Here is a 26,523-nt window from a genome sequence, read left to right as displayed (position 1 = left end):
ACAAAAAGAACAGAAAACAGTGAAATTGCATTCTTGGTGGAATCTTCGAAGCAGCGAATCAAATTTAACCTAATGCTACTCCTCTTTCAGATCTTTTCAACTAAGTAATCCAATATTTTCTTTTAATCTTTTATTCAAATTTTGTTGCATCAGTCTCTGCATACAGTGTCACAATTTAATCTTACAGTAAATGGATCACAGCCTGCCTCAGATGATAAACAGTCTCCAAAATTATCAGTAGGAAAATTTATTTAATATGCCCCAGTGAGTGAAGAGCTGAGGTGAGGGTGGTTGAGCTGAGGTAAGATGAAGAAGGCTTTATAGTCACCATGAATTTGAGCGACCTTTCAGGGAGGTCAATGGGTCTGTAAGTGAAAAAGGACTAGAGGAAAATTAGGAAGACAATAGTGCATTTATACTTTAAGAGCATGAAAATATATTTTCATACACTTTGGATAAATCTATTAAGAGAAATAATTTGTATTCATTATACTATAACCTGAATTTATAAAAATTTATATGATATGACTTTTTTTTCCTTGCAATACTGGGGACTGAACCCAGGGTCTTACACATCCTATGCAAGTGCTCTACCACTTGAACCAAATCCCAGCCCTTCTCTTTTATGGGGGGATTTTTTGTTTTGTTTTTGAGGTGGGGTCTTACTACTTTTGCCTGGGTTGGCTTCAAATTCACAATCCTCTTGCCGCTGCCTCACAAATAGCTGGGATTACTGGTGTATACCATGCCTACTAATATACATATTTTTATAATTGAGTGTTCCAGTATTTATTCTAACAGGTATTTACAGTACTTACTTCAAACAGGTAGAAGAAGAAAGTAAGCTCCCTATAAGTCAATGGCTAAAAAATAGTTAAGGTGTTTCCATATAAAATGCCATGTGATATATAAAAACATAAAAGTTTATTATTATAAGAACTGCCTAGTTTCTTTAAATTAAGAATAAATAGTAAAGGAAAATTCATAGAAATGGATTGAAATTTAAACTAATTTTACCCAAGAAATACTGTATTCATAAATACCTAATAGAGACAAGAAAAATGCAAAAAATAATAAATTCTAAAAGTTCAAATGAAGCACAAGGATCCATGCAGAATAGTGACTTTTTATAAAATGATATAAGATTAAATGAATTATTATATTGATATATTAATATTAATCAGAGACATGAGCAAGGACAGAATAGTTAACATAGAGTAGGTCTTGCAGAGTAATGCTACATGTAAGGACACAGCACAGTTCCTCAGTATCTTCAGGCGATGGGTTCCCAAGACATCCACAAATACCATAATCCATGGATGCTCAAATCCCTTATGCAAAATGGCTTAGTATTTGCATATAACCTATGCATATCCACTTGATTACTTTAAATCATGTTGAGATTACTTATAGTATCCAATACAATATAAATGCTATGTCAACAGTTATAATACTATATATTTTAGGCAATAATAGCAAGAAAAAAAAAAGATCTGTACATGTGCAATACAGACATGACCACGGCAGATCTCACTGCATCTCTGTGGTTAGTTCTTCAGATGTAAAATCTACAGATACAGAGGTCCAACTGCGTTGTATAATTTTTTTTGTGGTGGTGGTATTGGGGTTTGAGCATAGGGGCTCATGCTTGCTAGATAGGCACTTTACTGCTTGAGCCACACCCCCAGCCTCTATATTGTTGAATTTTATTCAATATCTCCAAATAATTTTAAAAAACAAAAAATAAATAAATCTTAAAAACCTCTATGTGAGGAAACTATGTTGTTCACACTTAAATCCCATTTCAATAGTAACTACTGGTTATACGTTTAAAATTGATACCCTTATCCATTTCTACAACAGTCTTTAAATCTTCGTTACATATAATCTGTACAATGCAGGTGAAATTAAAGGTCACAGTTGCCAAGTAGAAAGACCTACTTATGTTTATACAAAACATTTGCTGCTTTAAATGGTAATGAATACTGAAATGTCAATAATACAAATGATATTTTGAAGATGCATCAGTGCTTAAATGTTCTTCCTTGAACAGAAATGAATGTTTATCCATGCTGTGAAGCAAGTCTGAGGAGAAATGACTATGACGAAGAGAACACATTGCTATAGACAATTCTAAATTGTCTGAATTTTTTTGCCCATACAGGCACATTTGGTTACTTGAGAGGAACACAGGTTCCTGTAATATACATATGCATCTTAGACATCACCAAAGGGACAGTTAGACAGAATTCAACCTCCTGAATCTCTAGCTTGGAGTTTTTACACACTCCCCATTTTGCCATTTTTCTTCAAAGTACTAAAATGAACAATTTTATAACCCAAAGCTTGCCATTATTTTACTAATTCCAATTACTTTAATTTTTCCAGTTGTTTAAATTGTTCTTTTTAAAAACTTAAATTAGTTCACTATATCATTTATCTTTAGCTTCTGTATCTGTAACTGTTCTTCTCTATCTTTTCCTAACATAATTTTGTTCATTATCCATATAAAGAAAACAATCCTAATTGTCTCCATTTTTACACTGAGAATTATTATTTTTTAACTTTCCAGTATATCTTTCTTGGGTGATGACTTCTAGCCTTGTGCTTGCAAGGCAAGTGCTCTACCACCTGTGCAAGCCCCACACCTTATGTTTTAGTCCTTTCCCGATAGAGTCTCACTTGTGGGCTGAGATCTCTACCTATGCCATTCAAATAGCTGGGATTACAGGTGTACACCACCATGTTTGGCCTACTTTCAGGTTTTTAACCTGATTTCTTTTGCTTTAATACCTCTCTCACGTGAGCTTTTCCACGAGCTTCTGTGCTACTGACCTAATTGGGGGCAACTGGAGGTGCAGAAAGGAAAAAAGTTAGAAGACAAAGCTGGGGCCAGGTATGCTGGGCACTCAGATGGAGACACACAATAGCCTTGTTGCTTCTTTTTCTCTATTATTCTCTTCTTTTACTTCACTTCTTTTCTCTTTCTTTAAAATCTTACTTCTGAAGTCTTTCTTCTTCTTTTCTATTCTTTAAAGTCTCTTTCCTTAGCCTCACTCTGTCCCATGCTTTCTTTAATCTCTCTTAAAGTCTCCGTCCTCAGACTCACAGACACACAAACAGCCAGCAGCAGAGTCATTCTTTCAAGCAGCCCACCTATCCAACCATCCTCCAGTCCAATCCCATCCACCCAAATTCCCGTCCTCCTTCAGGGAGTCTTTTATATCCAGTGGTAAACAAGGAGGTGGAGCAACAGCTCTCAAGGAGGAGTATGACATCCTAACAAGAGAAACCTGCTCTCTTTCTGAACATAAACAGCTTAGGAAAAGCAGTTGTGCTGCACTTTCCTTCACCCCCTTCTGTGGCTTGGGCCATGCCAAACTCAGCCTGTAGATCACTGAGCACAACTGTGCTTATGTCAAGTTCTCATAGGCTTCTCATAATCCACTCCCCACACCTCCCATGTTTATTACCTGAGCTTTTTCCTTCATTGGAATTGAAATATTTTATATTCCAATTACATTTATTTAATTTAAAAATCTTTAGTGTCTGTATTTTACTGTTTCACTACCTTTTAATTTCCCTTTATTCCTTATCTCAAAATTTTTCTTATTTAATGACTTAAGTGTAGTAAAAAAAAATTTCTTTAGGAAAAATTTCTTCCAAACAAAATGAGATGGAAGCCTTTGCTCCAGCTTTCTCTGTATTGCTCCTGAAGGCTTCCACAGAGGACTCATCAGCCTTTCGATGAAGATTTTGTAACAAAAAGGACAATCTCTGAAAATATTTAGGTGACATAATGGATTGAATCAGCTGTGAAGAGATGAAGGGTGGTGTGGAAAAATGGTAGTGTTTGCTTCAATTCACTGCCAGATATTCTTCTTTCTTTTTTTGGAGGGGGATGGCAGTAATTGGGTTTGAACTCAGGGCCTTGCACTTGCTAGGCTGATACTCTACCACTTCAGCACAGCCCCAGGCCTTTTATACTTCAGTTATTTTTCAGGTAAGGTGTCATGTTTTTATGTTGGCCAGCCTGGGACTTAATCCTCCTACTTAAGGCCCCCCACATAACTGGGATGACAGACACAGCTACCATGCCTGACTTACTGATTAACATTGGGTTTCACAAACTTTTTGCTGTGGCTAGCCTAGAACTCTGATCCTCCCAATCTCTGCTTCCCAAGAAAGTGAGATTACAAGGGTGAGCCACCATGCCACCATACCCAGATTTCAAATATCCTAAAGTGGCACCTTTTAAGTACATTTTAAGATAATTTATAACAACACAACATTTTTGATAACTGTAATAAAGAGATATGAAAGGAAGCATTGTGAATGCAAGATGGTGAGAGACAAAGAGACAGTAGCCAAAGCGCAGAGCCCTTGCTCTCTCTTTTCTAAAGAAGTCAACACACAAACACCTTTACCCATTGATTTACTCCTGCACTTTTCAGTGAGGGGAATATCTCCCCGTGAAGAGCCAAAAATTAGTTCATGGGAAAAGGTGAAAAATATTGGCTATTACAATGATTTGTGGCCTTCTAAAACTCCAAGGACCATAGAGAGATATATAGTATATCTGAGCTATTAAAATTTCATGAAGGCATGGGTTACAATTAGGGAAAAAAAGAGTCTATGGCTGACAAAGTGGATAACATGCAGAAGAGCCTTTAAAAATTCTCCACATTTAGCCCTTCTCTAATGCATATAACTTGATTAGAAAACTTTCAGATTCTCCTTTTCCTAAGACTTGTCTCATTCATTCAACAAACAACTCTGTTTTAAATGCCAACTATGTTGTCACCAACTAAGCTATGCAGTAAAACATGGTGGTAAGAAGACCTGACCTTTTTTCCCAAAAAAGCTAACACACAATTTGAGATTCAGATATTCAGATACTGAAATGTGCTAATGCAATATATGATATGATAAAAATGCCCAGCACCCTTTGGGATGCACTTTATTTTATTTTTATTAGCATATATTAATTGTAGAAAGGGTTTCATTATGACCTTTCCATGCATTTATAGAATGTACTTTTATCAAATTCACCCTCTATTACTCTTTCTGATCCTCCCCCAAATCACCAACCACTTTATTTTACAGTTTTTAGTGGGTTTCATGATGCTATTTTCATACATGTATGTGATATGCTCTTTATGGCTACAGTACTACCAGGAAATCCAGAGAGAGAGAGAGAAACAGAGAGAGGGGGACAAAGAGAAGGAGGAGAAGAGACGGAGAGAAGAAAAATCCTAGAGAATGTGATATCACATGGAGAGAGGGAAGAAGAGGAGACTGAGACACCACACAGGTCAGTAAGTTTTCTTGAACTAAAAGGCAGATGCTTTATAAGGGCTAAATTATCATTTGAATCATCCACAAATTGCATTGGGGACAAGTAACCATCCTTGAGTGAGTGACTTCAGTCAATCCAAATGGAACAGAAGCAACAGCTGAATCCACACAATTGCGAGTCATTGTTTTTGGTTTAAGCTACTGGGACTTGAAGCGGTCTGGTTGCTGAAACATCTGGAGTATAAAGAGTAGACACATAGAGTTGAAGGGATAAACAAGAACTGGATGAGAAAGGGTCTCATGAGCCTTGTTAAACACTTCAGACTTCCTCTGTAGACATCAGGCACTCTTTGAAGGTCTTTCAGAACAGAGTGATACAGTCAGGTTCAAATGAGACAGGTTGGATGGGACATAGGAACCAGGTTTGTCAGTTCTCAGACAAGTTGCTTTTGAGGTGAGCAGATGATTTATCAAATTATCATTGGGAGACAAAAGCTGAATTTCCCACCTGTCTTCTTTCACAAGATCTAAAGATAAGAATGTTAAGGTGGCAGACTGTTTTTATTTAGGTGACTGCTAAAAACATCAAAAGTATGCTGTTTCTCCAGCAAGTGGACAGTAATCACTTGATATACATCGAGCAATAAAGTCATTATAAGTTTTGATTTATTTTCCTTTTTTTTTTTTCTCAGCTAATCAGGTTGTTTTGTTATACTTTAGTAAATTATATGTATACTTTAAGTGAATTTTGACAATGTAAGAAATAAAAATTTTTATTCCTCTAGGTTAGAGTAAGATTATGCTATTTCTTAATTTCTTCATTTAAATTTATTAAGGCTAGAGGCTGAAGAGTGGCTCAAGTGAGAGAGCACCTGCCTAGCAAGCCAGAAGTTCTGAGTTCAAACCCTAGTACTACCAAAAAAAGTTATTGAAGCAATCCAAAAAATTGTGTTTAAGTTTTAAGCTTCATGTGACTAAATACCTAGGCAATCCCTGAAAACATCTAAACATAAAATTCTTGAAATACAAAATACTCATCAAAAATAACTTTTAACCTGTAATAATTTCCCATCAAAGTGATATAATTTAGTCATTCTACTTAGATCTTCAAATTATTTATTATAAACATTAATATATATATACAATTATATATATAAATGTTTAGTAATGAACTTGAATATACACATATATTCACATATATGATATATATGACATGTATGTTTATACAGAGACATAATTTACAATGTGCTAGGTAATATATCAATTCAATCAGACATCATAACAGCCCTTTGAGTTATATATAATAATAATTCTGATTTTATAGGTAAAAAAATAGAAGTTAAATAACTTGTGCAAGACCACAGTACTAACATAAAGAAATAGAGATAAGTAGATTAAGTAACTAGCCCAAGATCATGAATTAGAATGCAGTGTGCCCATGGTTTGACAACATTTTTAATCTTAAAAATGTTTCCCTAAAGTTATACCTACATTTAAAATTTTTGAAACATCATATTAATTAGAAAGACATATAAAGTAAATAAAATAATCAATAAAAATAAGGCACCAAGCATTCCAAAATCTCATCAGTAAAATGGGTAAATAATAGTAAAAGTTAAAGAATTTCTCATGCGAATTAAATGGAACTATATGTGAGAAGACTTTAACATTGTGATTGGCTCAACTCAATATATGTTCACTGTGATAACTAATATCATCCAATATTTAAGGACAAATGTTAGCTGAAAAAGACTGATAAGCTGTTCATAAACCATATTTTTATTTAGCTTACTATTCAAAGTTTCTACATTTGACTAAATGACTTTATGGTAAGGTAAATCAATAAACAATAAATTCTTAAGTGTGGCTTCTCATATAAAAGGCACAGCTTTTGAAATGAACAGTAAAAGGTTCTACCTACTATTTACTAATCCAGAGTAAAAGCCACTATTTCAATGAAAAATTAGGCTGGAAATAGATAGGCAAAATAATTAATATGATTCCTAAATCATGTTGGTTAATAGCCTTAGGCCTCATTGGATTTAGTACCTGAATCTGTCAATTAACAATTTTTAGGATTTCTCACTTGTGAAATTCTTTTTTAAAAAGAAAAATTGGTAAATAACAAGAAAACAAATAGCAAACAAATAGCAAAGATTGAAATCAATAAGATTACTTCTCTGGATAACTGAGATTCAGTATGTACCCTAATATCTACTTTCAGTATCTAGAAAAACACTACAAATAAATATATATTCTCTACCTAGCACAAAAGGAAAAGAATGCTAAGCATTACACTAGATTTAATGTATTTTAGCTTGCTTTTCATAGAAAAAATTCTCAAAATTATCACTAAGAAATTGTGATAGTCTTTTCTCAACCACTTTAATATTCAGAGCAGGACTTAAGATGTACTACATTTAGCATCCTTGGAATAGAATAACTGGCATTATCTTTTAAATTTCCTGACAATTTTGTACATAAGAAAATATTATGGAGAAAAGCTAGAAATTTTAAAAAATAGATGTATTTTTTCACCAAATGATGTGTTGGTTTGTTGGGTTTCCTGAAGCATAAATACAAAACAAATGCAAGTTGATTCTTTCTATTCCTAGATCTTGATTTCTCTGGCAGTTAATATTACCATTTAAGAAGTAATCCAATGTGAGCTGGGTTTAGAATATCATGAGACAGGTTAGTTTTACCCTACTGATGAGGTGTTGTTGCCATGATAATTCTGCTCAGTATGAGAAGAAATGTTCCATACTGTTTCTGAAATGAGGTAAGTGATAACATACTTACCACCAAAGGTAAGTTTTTATTAGGTTTCTTAAGAAATCTTTGTTATCTAACCCACCTTAACATAACAACCCGAAAGTTTTTATAACACATTACAGAAATGTAAATATAAAACTATTGAATGAAGTATATGAAAGAAGGAAAATTACATCTCAATTTAGGACCACTTATTATTCTCTCACATAAAGCTCCAAGTTTAAGCAATATAACCTAATCATATTTCCTATCCCTTGCCTTGAACAAATTAATGCCCCTCCTCCTCATTGGTGGACTGATTAGAAAAGAGTGGAACTTTTTAAAAACTACATCTTATCATCCTGTGTTCCATATACATAACATTTATATGTCAAAGATACCTGGAATGACAGATTTTCCTTCTTACATATGCATCTATTGAAAAGTCCTAAACCCATGGATTCATTTCAGAAGAGACAATGTATTCTAAATTTATTTTTGCTGCTGACTTTCCCCCAAAACAATCATTCTTCACTTTTCTCAGGTATATCCCGACTTTTAAAATGGAGAATAATGTGAAACACAATTGCTTAGACTATCTGGTTGGACAGGTAGAAAATAGAACTGGGAGGTGAAGAGCAAAACACAGGTTTCAAGTCAGCAAGTTACTCAGTTACTTGGTTGTCAAAATTCAGAATCAAGTCAAAGAGGACAAATGGGTGAGTGGAATAAAAAACAGCATAAGAGTCAGGAATCTAGTCAGAGTTTTAGGAATACTTAAAACCAAATGTCTGAAAGTAGAAGAAAGTACTTATGAGTATGGAGAATACCAACAATCAAAAGTAAAAAAAAAAAAAAAAACTAGAAAATCAGGCAAAAAAGGTAGGTCATGTTAACAGGGCCTCTTTTATATTTCCTAATGAATGTGAGAGAATTAGACCTTGAGTGCATGAAGGAGCTAAATAACTCTAGCTACCCTGAGAGTAGTATTTATACCTACTCTGTTTTCACAGAATATGCCAATGATGGCTCTAAGTATTAGTAGGAAAATTAGACTGCAGGGATTCATAGAAAGCTTTGGAGATTTAAGCCCAATTTAATTTAAAGGTAGTATGACATTGTGTGATGCAAAGGTTGTAAGTGGATAATATATTTTTTTTAGTATTGGCTATAAAACTAATAGTGAATAGAATATTTTCATGATTTGTGCCCTCAAGAGTTCTTCTTTGGGGGTTAGAAGACATAGACCTATAAATAAGTCATTGGGATTCAACAGAATCTGTTCAGGGTGCCCCTATACTATGCTTCCTCAATATTATGTAAGTAGTTCCAAGGGAACAGAAAGATTTGGTTAAAGGTCAGAGACACACTTTATGTCACATGCAAATGTAGAAGTAGAACAAGGAGATAAAATGCATTCCAGTCAAAGAAACATGAGTCAACTCATGAACATGTACAAGGATTTCATAGAATCCAGAGCAGAAGGAAGTAGAGGAAAAGGACACAATAGAACTGGAAAGATGGTTGGGGCTAAACTGGGAAGAGCCAAAAGTATCTTCAGTGATTAGAAAATAAGCAAAGATTTTAAAGCAAAATAAAGTATCAGATCTTCATTTTAGCAAGATTATTGCAAACAGAGTAAGTAAGATAAGTTACAGCTGAAAAAAGACTAAAGGCAGACAGACCAATAGGAAGCTCTTGAGGGGAGTCTAAGTGACAGAGGATAAACTGGCAGAAGTGAGTGAATGAACAATGAACTTTGGATATGGAACACCCACGCTTAAAGTGATCAATTAAATATGATAAATAAGTGGTAAGTTGGATGCTTAAAAGAGTCACAGGGCATCTTGGGTTACTATATAGAAAATAATGACACTGAAATAGGAGAAAGAAAGTGAAGGCAGAGAAAAAGGATATGGTAGAAAAAGTGCTGCTGAACTTTAGGTGCTCATAATATGCAAGTTAAAATGTCCTGTTTTATGAGGTACTCTGAATTAATGGTTATTGCCTTAGGATAGTGTCAGTAGTTTTAAATTAAAGTTGAATTCAGAGCATAAATATTATTATGTACATTGATTGTATAAGTCTAATAAAAGTTTTATTACTTTCTATTAGATTATAAAAGCACTATTAATACAAAAAAGATGAATGATATAAAACCAACATGACAATATCATTCTAGACATGGCTATATAAAAAATTTCCAAAATTGGTTTAAGATTTAGACCTATAAGTACAACACTAATGTTTACAACTCACTTATCATACAATTATGAACCACAAGAAAAAATTATGTGATACTATTTCATATGCTTTAATTACAAAACAGATGAAAGACAAAGTTTTAGCAAGTTTAGGTGAGGCACCCCATCAAGTAATAGCAGAAATTACTGGAACTACTGATGGAATTAACAGTGCTATTTGATGCCAGTCACCCAATCTTACCAATCCTGACCATTTAAGAGAATTATGTGTATATATGTGACTATGGTACAGTGTGAAATTCTAAACAAAGTATCAGAGAGAACCAGAGCTTTATTGGTACTTGTCCTAAACAACCTTCCCTGACAGTCTGCATTAAAAAGATGAACCTTTGCTTTGAACTTCCATTTCCCTTTCTATTACACAGGTGGTAATGGGAAATACCATATGCAATGAAAGAAGAAGATGGAGTGAGACTATATGTACTGGAATTATTAATGCACTGCCATTCCATGGAAATAGACCTACCTTATCATGATAATATACTCCAGAAAAAGTTTTATGCAAAAACTCAAAGTTTTGATTTTTCAAAACCTGAAACTATATCCTAAGAGAGACAAGTAAAGCTTCATTTTTTGCTAGTCATAGTTAATAGATGAATTTTTATGCATTGTTGGCACTACATATAATTGCTATATGTAATTATAATATGTCTACCAATGCCTTCTTGTAGGTCACACTGGCTATTACTATGGATCTAGATAATTAAAAGGGAATGAAAAATGGTTATAGCCCCAGAAGGGCAACTGTCGGTCTGTGGTTGAGTTTGTGAAACACTGGAATTGAAAATGTTATACACATCATCTGTGACCAACATAAAAGCCCTTCCATAATTTTAGCTGCAAGTTGACCAAAAGAAAAAAAAAATCGTAACACCTTCTGGAAGATAACAGCTGCCCCACAAACCTAAAGTGTCTGAACAAACTTAGTCTAATGTTAAAGAAAGATACATCAAGGGCACTAAAGGCAATCTGAAGTAAATTGAAAATTGAATCTACTAATTAGATGATGTTTATCACGGAACACATTCCTCCCAAAATAAATAACTCATTAAAATGAATGTTTACATCTACTGTAAATTCACGCACATCTTCTTTCTTAAAAGTTAATGGCATAAATATTGCTATATCATTATTTGATGAAAACTAACTGAATACTTTAGTACTCTGATAATAAATTATAAAACTAGTAGAATATATCTTTATACTAAAGAAAATGATTTAAATTATTCTGTATGCTAGTTATAAATAATGACTATAAATATTTTGTCTGCATTATTATTATCCTGAGGAGAATTTTCTTGAAGCTTCAATAAACTGTAAGTTCTTTCCCTTTGATAACTAAAATTTAAATGTATACTTTACTCAATATGTTGCTTTTGGGTAGAGATGTAAGCATAAAATTATAATATAATTAAGCTTATTATATATATATATTTTAAATCTCAATTAGTTTTTAAAAAGACCTTGATAATTAACTTCAAAATTTACATTTTGAAACAGAACTTGTAATCCCATGAAAACATATAATTTAAAAACAAATCTCTTTCTTTCTCTGTCTCTCTCTCTCTCTCTCTCTCTCTCTCTCTTTCACCTCATATCTAGCCTACCAGGAAATCTTATTGACTCTCCTATGGGAAAAATAACAAATTTGATAGCTATACAACTATCATCTTGGTCTAGAAAATCTTGATAATTCTTGGATTATTATAAAATAGTTCTTAACTAGTGTCACATTCTACCCTTAACTGCTATAGAAATCTGATTTCCACATAGCACTTCAAGAGATCTTCTTTTTAAACATTAAATTGTATATCTTGTGTCAAATCCTCTAAAAGCTATCAGAATAAAATTCAAAGTGTTCTTTACTATGGTCTGTTAGGCCTTAACTCACACTCTTTTGAATCCCAAGCACCTACCACCTAACTTCATTTCTCTTTCTCTTCTCTAAACTCATACTGATTGTACTGAACCCCTTGGTGCTCCCAGCAAAGTCTAGACATGTTCCCAACACTCATGCTTTGCATGTGCTGTGCCCTGTGACCTTAATTTTCTTCCTAGTTGGCTACAAGTCTTATATACCTCATGTTTTGATATTGTTTTGCTTTGTTTTTTTAATGTGCTGCCTTTAAAGAAAAGTCCTGGCCCTTCTCTTTAATCCTTAGTCCACTCTTCACTCCATTTCCCTCTGTTCATGTTTCACTATGTAGTACTTATGGTCATCCAACATATGATATCATGTATGAGTTCATTATTTGTTTATTAATTCTTTCTGCCAGTAAACGTAATCTCCCTGAAACAGATTTCTCTATAGTTAACCACCTAGAGTAAGTCCTTAATAAATTTGCATTGAATGAGTGAGCAAATATGAATATCTTTACAATATCTTTTAAAATTGTTTACATATCCTAACACATCTAATTTCAAAACAGACACAAAGAAACATAGTGCATTGGTCTGGGAAATTGAAGCTTGACAGTGGTTGGGGAACTCTACAAACCTCAGATGACTCTGAGATCCATGCTACTTCTATCATGAGGCTCAGACATTTCAAAGTGGTTTGAATCTAGCTGAGACTCCCACTGGAAGTTCTAGGGGTTAGGCCCAATTGTGGTTTACTCTGCCTTGGATCATTTTTCTTTTTTTAATCTCGTAGCCAAGTTCCATGGAGAAAGCTAAAAGACAGAGTCTTCCAATGCACTCAGAGAGGAGGAAAGTGGACTGGGAAGCATCTACCATACTGCTCTGCTGCTCATAAGCATAAGTTCTTTTCTTTTCATAAAATGCTTTAACATGTATGCTTCTGCATGCCTACTGAGCACCATGTAAGAAATAAAGTAGAACGAAGTACTGAAAGTGACTGGAGGAGTGAGGAGTAAAATATCAATTACATTTTGGGTGAACTACTTATCTAAGGAGGTGGTGGCATGTGGGCCAAGAAAGATAAGAATGAGCCAGTGTGGTGGTATGTGCCTATAACTCTAATCCCAGCTACTCAGGAGGAGGAGGCAGGATGATCAAGAACTCCAGGTCAGATCTGGCAAAAGTAGTGGTGAGATCCTGTCTCAAAACCAAAATAAAAACAAACAGCCATGGCTCCAGTGGTGAAGAACTTGCTTAGCATGCACGAGATCCTGGGTTTAATCCCTAGCACTGAAAAAAAATAAAAATAAAGCTACTAAGAGAGAGCCATACACACAAAAATTGGCAAAGTAACTCTGCCAGTACAGGAACAGCTAGTGTGAAGATGTTGGAGCAGGAATAAGTGCAGCATGTTTGCATAACAGTGAGAAGAATGATGTGACTGGGGGTGAGAGAGAGTGGGGGAGTTGGTGGCCAAAGAGAGGCAATTTTCTCATCTTATAGAGCCTGGTAGGCCACAGTAGGAAGTGTAGATTTTATTTTAAAACAAGGGGAAGACATTCTTGCATTTAAAGCAGGAAATCAGTCATGACTGTAGTAATACACAGAGAAGTGGGAAAAATTGAAATGCATTCTCAAGGAAAGAAGGATCTACTCTAACACCGAGCTACCTCCCCAGCCCTTCCTGGGAGATTTAATGGTAGAAATTGCAGTGAAAGCCGGACATGTGGCTCAAGTGGTAGAATATCTGCCTAACAAGCATGAAGACCTGAGTCCAAACCCCAGAGATGCTAAAAAAAAAAAAAAGATAGGGTGAAAGAATAAGGAACCAAATAACTTCTTTACTGGTGCACTTTGCAAAATTGGAGAAGATTATGGGATCAGGTTTTCTGAAGAAACACAGTTTCTTTTTGGACATGATAATTTGGAGAAATCTATTAGGTACTGAAGCTCATGGGAAATGTGTAGAGTTCTGTCACATGGAGACTATTTAAAGCCAGAGAATGAAAGGTACCACCTGAGAAAAGTGTAGTTAGTGAAAAGGTAAAGCAGTGAGCTGCAGTCTAGACCCAAGGGGCTCAGCTCACTGAAGAAGCTGAGAAGGATGAGTGTGGAGTTAGCAGGAAGTCCAGCACATGCCAATAATGGGAGGCAGTAGAGGAAACACAGAAGTGGTCATTTGCTTTGCCATAGCAGAGGGAGGATGAAAATGAGAATAGATAAGTGGCCACTGGTGGTGGACACAAGAAATAGTTAATGACTACTTCTTGAAAAATGTAGTTTCAGAAGAGAGAGAAGGAAGGAGCCTCCATTGCTGGGGAGAATGGAATGAGTGAGTGGAGGCTGAGTTAAGTCAGCACTTTTGCCAACTTTTGTAGAGAAAAGGAGCAGGGCATGGTGAGAGAGCATAGGTTTGGTAGGGAGTTGTCTGGATAAGAAGGGAATTTTGTTAAATAATGGGAGTTACTGAAGGATATCTTCCAGGTTGAGGGGAACCATCCTATAAAAGTAGCAGGAAGAAATCTACCTAAATCAGAGCTTAATAATTCTCTTAGCTAATCTAATTTAAAATCCTTCCTGTTCTTTGACCTATGAAATTGTACTCTATAAAAATGCAAATTAGTAAGACATTAAGAATTTTTAAATTATCTGGATTTTAACGTGCATTTATTTTATTATGACCTTGTTGGAAAAGCATAGTAAAAAATACATTCTGTTTTTCTAGGAAAAAAACACATCATTAGCAAATTATGCACTTAAGCACAATCTCATTGATTATTTTAATATTTAAGTTTAAAGCAGTTAATAGTAGGTCATGTTTGTCAAGAAGATTAAAAAAATATTTTGAACTAAATTATAGGTTTTATAGTTGGACATTACTGGTAAATTGTATGCCAAATATAAAAATCAATTGTTTTCTTTGAATTCTTCTTTAGAATACTCTGTGGTTTACTCACTGATTTTGTGTTAACAGCTCTGATACAAATTCCTTATGATTCTCAAGGTGTCTGATCCTAATGTGTGTGTGTGTGTGAGAAAGAGAGAGGGGGGAATAATGACTCCTTTACTGAAATATGGTAGTCAGAGATAGCAGGTGAATATTGACTTCAGTGCTTAATACAACATTATTATTAATATTTTTTCTATTATATCATTACAACTAGTATTATTATATTTTTGAAGTTAAGGAAATGATATATCACAGCTGAAGCACTTTCTTTACACTAATGGTACTTGACAATGAAACAAAAATAAATTCATCATCACTTAAAGACATTATTTTTCTTTCCTAAAGGAGCATATAATTGAATCAATAAGCATTTTATTAATGAACTATTAAGTACAAAGGCACTATGTGTGCCTATGGGTATTACATATGGGTGCATAATTTGGTATTCAAATTAAGAATAGGGGTATGAATTTTGGGAAACACTAAATATTTTAAATTGAATTTTATGTTATGGCTAGCTAAGAACTGATATTATGGAATGAGAATAAACAGAAAGAAGTGATAGAATAAAATAGATGAGACACCAACATGTGGCAAAGAAGAAACAGTGGTATAAGAAAGCAAAACTGGTACAAATTAGAAATAAAGTAGGTAGGAAAAAAAAAAAAGGCCTGAGAAAACGAGTTATCCCAAAGTCACAACTTAATCTTCCTTTAAGGCATATTACCCTAAGAGATTAAAGATTGCTTTTTTCCACTATGGGTTCATTTTTCTACTGCATAACTATAAAGCTAGATAGACCCTCCTTTCCTAACAGGCTAACTAGTGAAGATTATGACAGAGCAATGATTCCCTGAGTTGCAGTAACAGTTATCAGGGCAGCTGTCTTTCCACAGGCAGAAAATAAATTAAGCTGAATCTAGATTTTGCCTTTGACTAAGAGTTAAATGTTTATCTCTTCTCTACATTTTTCCTTAACCTCCGCTTGTCACTGATTGCCCAACCTTTTCCCATCTCTCTGCAGTGCACACATGCTGTGCTGGCTGTACCCCAACTTCTTAGCACTCTCCTACATGTAAATCAGCAGCTACTGCCACCAGTCAAGATCCTCCATGACAGAGAGTCAAGCAGTTTGTTCTTAAACCTCTTTAAAAGTCAATTGTGTTTGCTACTGCAATGTAATTAAGTATTAAGTGATGAAATGTGTGTATGAGACATCAAATTGATATCAATGAAAATTAAAGTTATAAAAAAGTGAGGGTGCCTGAAATTCTTACTTTAAATTAAAGAAATCACAAATTAAAATTGTAGATGGTACATTATTGGCATTGTTTATGCAGGAAATATGGTGTAGAATTCCAATTAAAAGACACTAAAGAGTCATGATCATACATTAAAAGACTATAATATATATGCACATACACCTATTTCCAGGTTTCTAAGAGGAACCTTAAGGTATGTATGAACCATTTATGGTTATCTTACATGCTAAAAGAGCTTCTTAATTCACTAACCTGCTGATTTTGGTCATGACAACTAAGATCGTATTTGTTATGCTCTTTTTGGGGGGGTTGGATTCAGGGCCTTGCACATGTTAGTCTGGTGCTCTATCACTTCGGGCATGCTGTCAGCTTTTTTCTTTGGTGATTGTTGACGTAGGGTCTCACTTTCTGCCTGGGTTGACTTAACTGAGATCCTCCTATTTATGCTTTCCACATAGCAAGGGTTGGTAGGCATACCACACTGAGACCAGTCATTCGTTGAGATGGGGGAGGCGGTCTCACAAATTTTTTGCCCAGGCTGACCTTGAGCCGCAATCCTCCCCATCTTCACTTCCTAAGTAGTTAGGATGAAGACTTGAGCCACCATGCCCAGCCTGTTATGCTCTTAAATATCGTAAGTAATATTCTTATCACCTATTTAAGAAATAAGCAAATAGGTTTTAGGACATAGATTACACATACCCTAAAAAGATCAAGAGCACAGGAAGAATCACAAATGAAAAAGAAAAAAAGAAATAACTATAGGTAAAAGGTATGTAAGACATGTGAGTTGGTCCAAGACATTAGTACTCCTTAATAAGAACAATTTAAAGATGTCTGCTGTATATACGTATATATCATAGATTTCTTTAAAAACAATTACATAAACTTTGGATTATACGCACATCTAAACTATAACCAAAGTGACATATCCATGATTAATAATAAAAGCCAACCATTATACATTTCTTACTACAAAGAAACAAAGCAATCTTAGTTTTAAAACTGATAAATAATTAGTATTATATTTTGGTTTAATTATTTAATTTGTTCTCTATCTCACTAAAATTCCCTAAAATTTTAATGTGCCATAGAATTATAGGATTTTTATGCACAAATTCTATGTAGAAGTATTTTTCTCAGAAAATATAAACAACATGAGAAATACTACTATGAGTTTTCCATGAATATAGATATGCACATGCACAAAACATGTATTTTTAAAAGTGCCAAGAAATTAATTTTATCTTTAAACCAATTTGATTGCAAGTCACAAAATTATGGTCTTAAAAAATAAATAGAAAGGATGTATTTATGGGAAAAAAGTACATTGTTAAAAACCAGTAAAATAAGCAAATGAGATTCATAGTTTCTGAGATTGCATCTTTAAAATAATTCTAGAAAACTCTCTAAAAATGATTTTTGTATTATTGTAAGTCACAACTCTAACCCTACAATATTAACACACAACAGTGCATTGAATCTGTACTGCCACCAAGAGCTTAAACCAATTAACTTTAAAATGCTTCCAGCGCTGTAAGCAGATTCTTTCACTGCTGTGAGTAGCAATTTGGAAACAGGCTAAGAGCAAACCACCTTGACCACGAATGACTATAAGAAAACCAAAATTTGGACATGACAATAAAATCTCAAAAGCATTAATAAAAAGTCAAGAATCCTACCAGCTCACTGGAAGTTCATGAAGTCTAAAAATGTTGTTCAGCTTGTAGTCAAATTTTGTTGGACAAAGATTTTCTTTACACAAATTCAAGTTTGGATTTGGTTGCATATCTATGGGAAATTCTGAATCCTAGAGAAAAAGATAAGCAAGAGGCTCTGTGTTAAATATCTATATTGCTTTACACATTGATATTGTCTTATTTAATATTAACTACAACATAAATATTTTTATATTATATGACTCCTATCTTAAATTCTTCAAATCCTACTTTATCTTTGAGAAAATATACAAGAAAAATAAAACTTAAGAGGACACATCTATTTTTGTAATCTATTTTAACTCTAAGATGCATTATAAATATTGAAATCTACTTAAAAACATTCCCTTGGTGAATTCCATGGAGTGCAATACAGCATTGTCTTGCACAATTTGTCAGTTGTCATTTTTCAATAAGCTTTCCATCCCCAACAAAGTCTATGAAAATGCTTAGCTCCATTTTGCCCTCTGTAAATGACAGGATTAAAAAATACTTCCATCAGTTAACAAAATAACACTTGTTACAGATCATGTTTTTCCTTCTTTAAAGCCAAAGAAATAGGACAATTTAAAAGCATTTACTGAAGGTAAAATATTTCTATCATAGTCCTTCAAGTCACGTACATTAGAATCCACATCTGTCATTTGTTGATCACCTCCCTTCCCACCAAGCAAACTCCAAAGATCATTTGAAGTCCTGAGAAAGGAATCTATCCTTAGTGAAAAGCAGATATGCTATGAAAGGGACTCAATACCTAATGATAAGTGGACTAACTGCTTGACTCCACAAACAAGGGCAGTATTCAGTTCCCTTATGTTACCTCTTTAAAGCAGCCTTCAGAGATGGAGGAATATATTTATTTTTGCATTCACTCATTTATTCAAAATATATTTCTAAGCACCACTTTATCCCAAACAATATTCTAGGCATGGGAAATTCATCAATGAACAAAGCAGATAAACAATGCTTGCTCTCATGAAGGTGACATTCTAATGGATTCCATAACATACCCTCCAATCTAGAAAATGACAAAGTCAATTTTCATAAATAAGATTTTTTTCTAATTAACAAAGTAATACATATTCATATAGAAGATTATGCTTTTTTTTTTTTTTTTTTTTTTTAGTGTAGGGTGAGCCAGGATGGCCCTCCTTATTCAAATAAAACTAAAAATTCCCTCACAGTTTCCACACCTAAAACAATATCCCCTCAAGCCTGAGGGACAATGAGGCCTCATGCCTATTCCTAAAAACAATAAGGGCTACTAATGAGTTGCTCCAGCCCCTACAATAAATTTAAAGACTACAAAGAACCAAAGCAATCTTAGCCTTAAAGCTGATATATAATTATTATTATATTTTGGTTTAATTATTTAATTTGTTCTCTTGCTATATCAATTTTTGCAGTTGAGACCATGTTTTCTTACCCACCCTCTAGTTTTCATTTAACTGCATTTCATATCATTTAGTCTATTTTGAAAGAGAGCTAAATGCCATATTGATTAAGTGGCAGTTTTTAATATATTTTTATTTTCTTTCCTATACTTTGTTTTGCCAAATCGTGTATTTATGCTTTTGCCCAATTTCCTACTATTGTGACGACATTTCATTTCAATGATGTTGTTTGAGCTGGAAATGGAGGGAGGGTAAATGACTATGTTGAAAAATATACCCAAATGGATCAGAATTTGTATCTCATAATTTTTGACTATATAAAATATCTCAAATGACAAACTTATTATCTACACCAATTTTATAAGCATGACTAAACAAATTATTATATAAACTAATGAAATCAGGCATTTAATAAAACATAACCAACTAGGTCTATCACCTATTTCTATAACTCAAAAGAAAATTTAAAAATCTTATAATAACTAAACACCTATTTAAAAGAAGATTCACAAGCACAGCAAAGCCAGGGTAACAGGAATCCTGTATATACACAGGTGCATTTGCAGAGACAAAGCTTAAGCCAATATGTTGAAACATTCTAGGAGACAATAGCCAATAAATGGGTAGGCAGAATCTGTGAGGTAAACGTAGAATGCATAAATAAGGTTAATACCTACAGGGTAGAGGAAGTAAAATAAGCCTTTAAGCTACTCTTTCAAGCTACACAACCATTACCATTTCTTTGCATTGACAAGGTACAACTGGAGGTCAAAGCTAAGCTCTCAGCAGTGGCTTTAATAGTTCAGTGGTTCTCAACACTGACTACACATTAAAATCACTGGGCAACTTTTTAAAAAATATCACCATTACTGATTCTGTGCCAGACCTATTGAATAATAATTTCTGAGAGTGAGGCTCTAATACTGCCATTTATTTTAAAACTTCCTGTGTGAAATAAAAGTCAGGATTGAAAATCATGGCTTTCCTTAACAATTCAGTTCCATCTATTTGGATTCCTTCCACATGAGTCTCTTGGGAACCTGTTTCTCCCAGGTCTTATATTCATGACACTTGGCAGGCGTCTGTTTTTCTATCTCGATCTTTGCTTTGTATTGAACTAATGTCCATGGGAATTACCTCAAGTACTCAAGTGTACACTAAACATTTAAGTGTCTCAGGTACTATGTTAACTAAGAGGTCAAAAATTAAATATGATACATTTGTTTCACCCAAAAGACTCAAGGTTCTGTACGAAAGAAGCATTAATTAAAAACTACATCATTGACAAAAACTATAGTAGAAACATGCAAAAGATATTAAGATGAGGAAGTAATAAAACTATTGGAACAGAGGGTATACAGTTATTAATTATAGATATTATGATTGTGCTAATATATGATAGAGGTAGTTAGAACAGAGATCAATTACCACTGCATAGATATTATAATTATGTTCAGAGAATAGATAGATAGATAGATGAAATCAAAAGGAAAAAAGAACTGTAAATAAGCCATATTACTATGCATGACTACATCTAACAAATGAAAAAAATTAGTAGATTCTAGATATGAAATGAATGAAGTTATAATATAAAATATTACATTAACTCTACTATCAACAGCAACATAAAATACCTAATGAAACTATAGTTAGAAATATGCTATACACAAAAAATGAAAGCTATACTTTATTCATAGATATATAAAACAATGATTAGTTTAGATATTTTGTGGATTCAAAGTCTATTGACAAATGTTTTATTAAGTTTGATATAAATTTTTAATTCATAGTAGGTATAGGTAAGAACTTTCTCAACGAAACCCCAGAAGCACAGCAACTAAGAGATAGCATAGATAAATGGGACCTCATAAAACTAAAAAGCTTCTGCTCAACAAAAAAAATGGTCTCTAAACTGAAGAGAACACCCACAGAGTGGGAGAAAATACTTGCCAGCTACTCATCAGACAAAGGACTGATAACCAGAATATATAGGGAACTTAAAAAACTAAATTCTCCCAAAACTAATGAACCAATAAAGAAATGAGCAAGTGAACTAAACAGAACTTTTTCAAAAGAAGAAATTCAAATGGCCAAAAAACACATGAAAAAATGCTCACCATCTCTAGCAATAAAGGAAATGCAAATTAAAACCACACTAAGATTCCACCTCACCTCTGTTAGAACAGCCATCATTAGCAACACCACCAACAACAGGTGTTGGCAAGGACGCAGGGGAAAAAGGAACCCTCTTACACTGCTGGTGGGAATGTAAACTAGTACAACCACTCTGGAAAAAAATTTGGAGGCTACTTAAAAAGCTAAACATTGATCTACCATTTGATCCATTAATAACACTCTTGGGGATATACCCAAAAGACTATGACACAGGTTACTCCAGAGGCACCTGCACACCCATGTTTATTGCGGCACTATTCACAATAGCCAAGTTATGGAAACAGCCAAGATGCCCCACTACTGATGAATGGATCAAGAAAATGTGGTATCTATACACAATGGAATTTTACACAGCCATGAAGAAGAACAAAATGTTATCATTCGCTGGTAAATGGGTGGAATTGGAGAACATCATTCTGAGTGAGGTTAGCCTGGCCCAAAAGACCAAAAATCATATGTTCTCCCTCATATGCGGACATTAGATCAAGGGCAAATACAACAAGGTGATTGAACTTTGATCACAAGATAAAAGCGAGTGCACACAAGGGAGATATGAGGATAGGAAAGACACTTAAAAAATTAGTTAGCATTTGTTGCCCTCAACGCAGAGAAACTAAAGCAGATACCTTAAAAGCAACTGAGGCCAATAGGAGAAGGGGATCAGGAACTAGAGAAAAGGTTAGATCAAAAAGAATTAGAAGGTAACACACATTTATCTCAACTGGCAAAAACCCTTTGTCCTTCCTATTATTGCTTATACTCTCTTCAACAAAAATAGAGATAAGGGCAAAATAGTTTCTGCCAGGTATCAAGGGGATGGGGGTGAAAGGGAGGGGACAGGGTGGGTGCTAAGGGAGGGGAGGAGGTGGGGGCAGGGGGGAGAAATGACCCAAGCATTGTATGCACATATGAATAATAAATAAATAAATAAAAAGAAAAAAGAAAGAAGAAACAAGAAAAAAATAAAAATAAAAATTTAATTCAATTCAAATCAGAATTTCAGTGTGAATTTAGGGGCTTTTCTCTTGCAGAATCAGTGCTGCTTTCACTGACCAATCATGTTGGGAAATGATATTAGTCATTGGCCATTTACATTAATTTTTTTTAAAATACAAGGTTAAAAAATTAATGTTTTAAGATAAAATTTACTAAAAAATCAATAGTCTATTGAAACAGATTTTAATGAGGATTCTCTTTCCTGTCTTAATTCCCCATGTAGAGGAGTTTATCATAAGTTTGTTTAGACTTCTATGCCCTCGTTATTTCATTCATCACTCAAGTGGTCCATTACCTGCTGACAAACTGCACACATCGCTACCTACGAATGACTGACAGCTGACATTATCAGCAAGACTTGATTGCGCTGACATTCACAATCTAAGAATGAAATCCGTAGTGAGCCAGGGAAAGCCTTACTTATATATGTGTTCACGTTCTTGACCTTTATATTTGTTTGCATTATTGTGGCCTTAGATTATAGAAAAAAGTGTGACACTTGCAAAGGCTCTTTTCTCTTTTGAAACATTTTTTTTAGTACTGCTAAAGCACCTAATCATTTTTAAAGTTTCTACTCTATATGATTATATAAATTAAGATATTTTAATGATTTTAAAGCTATCATTGATACTTTCTTTACTTTGACTCACATTAAATTAGGCTGAAGCAAAAGGACTAAAATACTAAATGGACAGCCACAATTTATCACTTGGAAACTCCACCACTTTCGCACTTTTTAAAGTATATTTCCAGACTAAAGTGCTTCTTTGTGCTATAAGCTAATAGAATAGAGATCAAGGATTGATTTGTTTGTTTTAAAAACATATAAGCAATGGTACTAGATTCATACTTAGTATGTACCACATCTTTCATGACAGGAAGAAACAATTTTGGAATACTACTGAAGACTAATATTAAAATTGGCATGCTTAGAAGAAAAAATTAATTTCTAAAGTGAAAAATTGTACATTTTTGTTATGTTGAATGAGTGAGCATTATTTTAATTTTTAATTTCATTAGTAAATTTTAACAGTTCTCAAGCAGCAGTCCTCTGGTTGAAACATCAACATCAGCAGGGAACTTGAAAGACAAATTCTCAAGTCCCAACTTCAATTTTCTAAGTCAGAAACACTGATACTGGGGCCCAACAACCTGTCTTACCCAGCTCTCCATGTGATTCTAGTGCTCCCTAAAGACTGAAAATCTATCTGAGCACCAATCCATCTTTAAAGCATATCTATAAGAATATATATCATATAATCAGAACCTGAGCAAAGGATTAAATTTAGGAAATTCAATATCTTAAATAATTACTATGATATTAAAATGACTATAGTAATAAAAATATAATACACATGGATTTATATGATTTATTATACCTTTTTATAATTTGTCATACTGAAGTATCATCAAAAGAACATAATATCGTATTAGCTAGTCATGAACTCCTTCCCCCATTCCTGGAATAGTTTCAAGAGGTCTCATTTTTCCATTTACATACATGTGTACACAGTATTTGCACCATATACCCTCCCACACACTTTTCCCATCTCTTCCCCCCTGCCACTGGTACCAATCCCCTCAGGCAGAATTTGTTGTTTTGCCTTCTTGTCAAATTGACATTTTTGTTTATTTAAGATAACTACACAGATAGTTTCCTAGTGACATTTCCATGTAAATATGTATTATAACCCAAATAGGTTCACCTCCTCTATTTTTCTTCTTTCTATCTTAGTCCCTCTTCTTATGGTGCTTTCAACAGCTTTAAAAAAAATCTATATTCATTCTTGAATAGGAAGAACATCAACCATATTCACCTTCTTAACTTCCTTCTTTACCCTCGCTCTCTTGTATGTGATCTTCCCTTAGCATGAGCTGTTTTTTATAATATTGTATTTTATTAGGTCTGTATTCCTTGTTTCTCCTTTGTCCCACACCTCTAGGTATATCCCTAGGAGTGGTGTTGCTGAATCATATGGCAGTTCTACTTTTAGTTTTTGGAGGTGCTCCATACTGTTTCCATAGCAGCACTTCCCTTGATCGCCCTTTCCTGCTGTTTCCAGTCTTCAGTAGGACACAGAATAACACAACAAAATCTACTAAGATTATGTTAAGCATGACAGTAAGATGCTGTATTAGAATCTTCTACAGAAGTGCTCATTGATTAAATGCGGGACTTTGCTTCTGTGAGATTCCCACATTCTTTGTGTCCTTTGGGGGTATAACACTATGTTTCTGATAACGAAGTCTCCAGACTTCATTAATATGGCTTAATTAACTAGACTTGTTATGAAAACTGGTTTAAATATTTGAGGACAAAATTAGAATACTGCATTTTGTCTTGCTTGCAAATAAATTCTAGATGAATTAGAGCTAAGTGTTTTAAAAACTCACAAAAGAACTGGGCATGGTGGCACACACCTGTGATCCCAGCTACTTGGGAGGATCAAGAGTTCAAGGCCAGCCAAGGCAGACTTCTCAAGACCCTATCTTGACTCAACAGGCGACTTGAAGTGATTGACTTGTGACCCCTAGGTTTGTGTAAATACACTCTATATTGTTCTTACAGGCATATAATCATTTGAAGATTCATTTCTCAGGATGTGTTGCTATCTTTAAGTAATGCATGTCAGAATATTAATATTGACTAACTTTGCATGCTTTTTATTTTTTCTTGATTTAATTTTTGCATTTTCAAATTTTTCTATAAGGAATTAGATTATTTTTAACATTCAGAAAACATAGCTTTAAATATGTGGATGATGTAGAAATAGCATTTTAAAGAATATAAGCAAATTTTTTAAGTTAGTGGTTTGTCCATTTAATAATTCTTCCCTTCTTTCCAGTACCACATACCACGGAAAGAAAGAAGGAAGGTGGGGGAGAGAAAGGAGGGAGGGAAGGGGAGTGGAAGGGGAAGGAGAGGAGGAGGGAAAGGGAGAGAGGATATCTATTATTATTTGAAATCCCCAAGCAAAGTGAATTTCATTAATGTTCAGTTCCTTCCTTTGTTTACAAAAATCACCACAAGGGCAGTCATAAAAACTGCAAATAATGCAAATATAATGCAAATAATCAAGTCTGTATCCTTTTCTTGCACAGCCCTTTTCTGAGAAATGGGAATAATGATCAGATTCATTTGTGTTCCCTTGGCTACAATTTTTCTTCTGGGAATGCAAGACTCACCCAATGATTTTCTGTTCACCATGCACATTTCCAGAGGGCAGCCACTTGGCTGACTTTCTATTCCTGGCACAAAGCATACACAGCTGGGTTGCTTATCTTTCTATTTCTTTGGAAGCCATCCTGGTGGCTCCCATAATTCCCAGGAGCCTAAACAGATGCTAAGCAAACTGAAGCAATATTCAGGGAGGTCAGGGGTCATTAACACAACTTCTAGTTATTGTTTCTAGGTAGGTATTTAAATATAAGGCACTTATTTTGGTATGGTTTTAAATCACATTAGTTCATATTGTGAAAAATTATAACAACTATGTTTTAAAAAAAATGCAAGTAATTATTTGAAAGATGACAAAATCAATGAAAGACATTTACCAATAAAGGACATAATCTATTTAAGTTTGAAAAGTAAGGCAATCCTTTACTATCAGTTTACTTTGAAAAAAAAGGTGTTTCAAGCCTATATTAGTTCCCCTCAATTAGTAGCATGTAAACTAAAACTGATAGAAATAGAAATTTCAATGACATTTAGATTATATCCCTTTCACTATAATTTTCACTTGAAACAATTGTGTAATTTCTATGAAGCAGAGACCAAGAATAAGCCTTATAAAGGTTAAATTTGCCTGATGATGTATCTGGCTAACTAGAAATTGCTGAAATTGATACCTA

General features: G+C 34.0%; 1 protein-coding gene across 1 annotated transcript in view; it reads right to left on the bottom strand.

The window, feature by feature from the left end:
• Spag16 (sperm associated antigen 16) overlaps positions 1-26,523 on the bottom strand; it is a 985,522-nt gene that overhangs the window by 802,010 nt on the left and 156,989 nt on the right. Inside the window, exon 10 of the mRNA XM_074071657.1 lies at positions 18,071-18,198. Coding sequence (XP_073927758.1) covers positions 18,071-18,198 — 128 coding nt within the window. The remainder of the gene's footprint in view (positions 1-18,070; positions 18,199-26,523) is intronic.

The sequence above is a fragment of the Castor canadensis genome, chromosome 4, assembly GCF_047511655.1.
Source record: "Castor canadensis chromosome 4, mCasCan1.hap1v2, whole genome shotgun sequence".
Lineage (NCBI taxonomy): Eukaryota > Metazoa > Chordata > Mammalia > Rodentia > Castoridae > Castor > Castor canadensis.
This window is presented reverse-complemented; position numbering and strand designations above follow the sequence as displayed.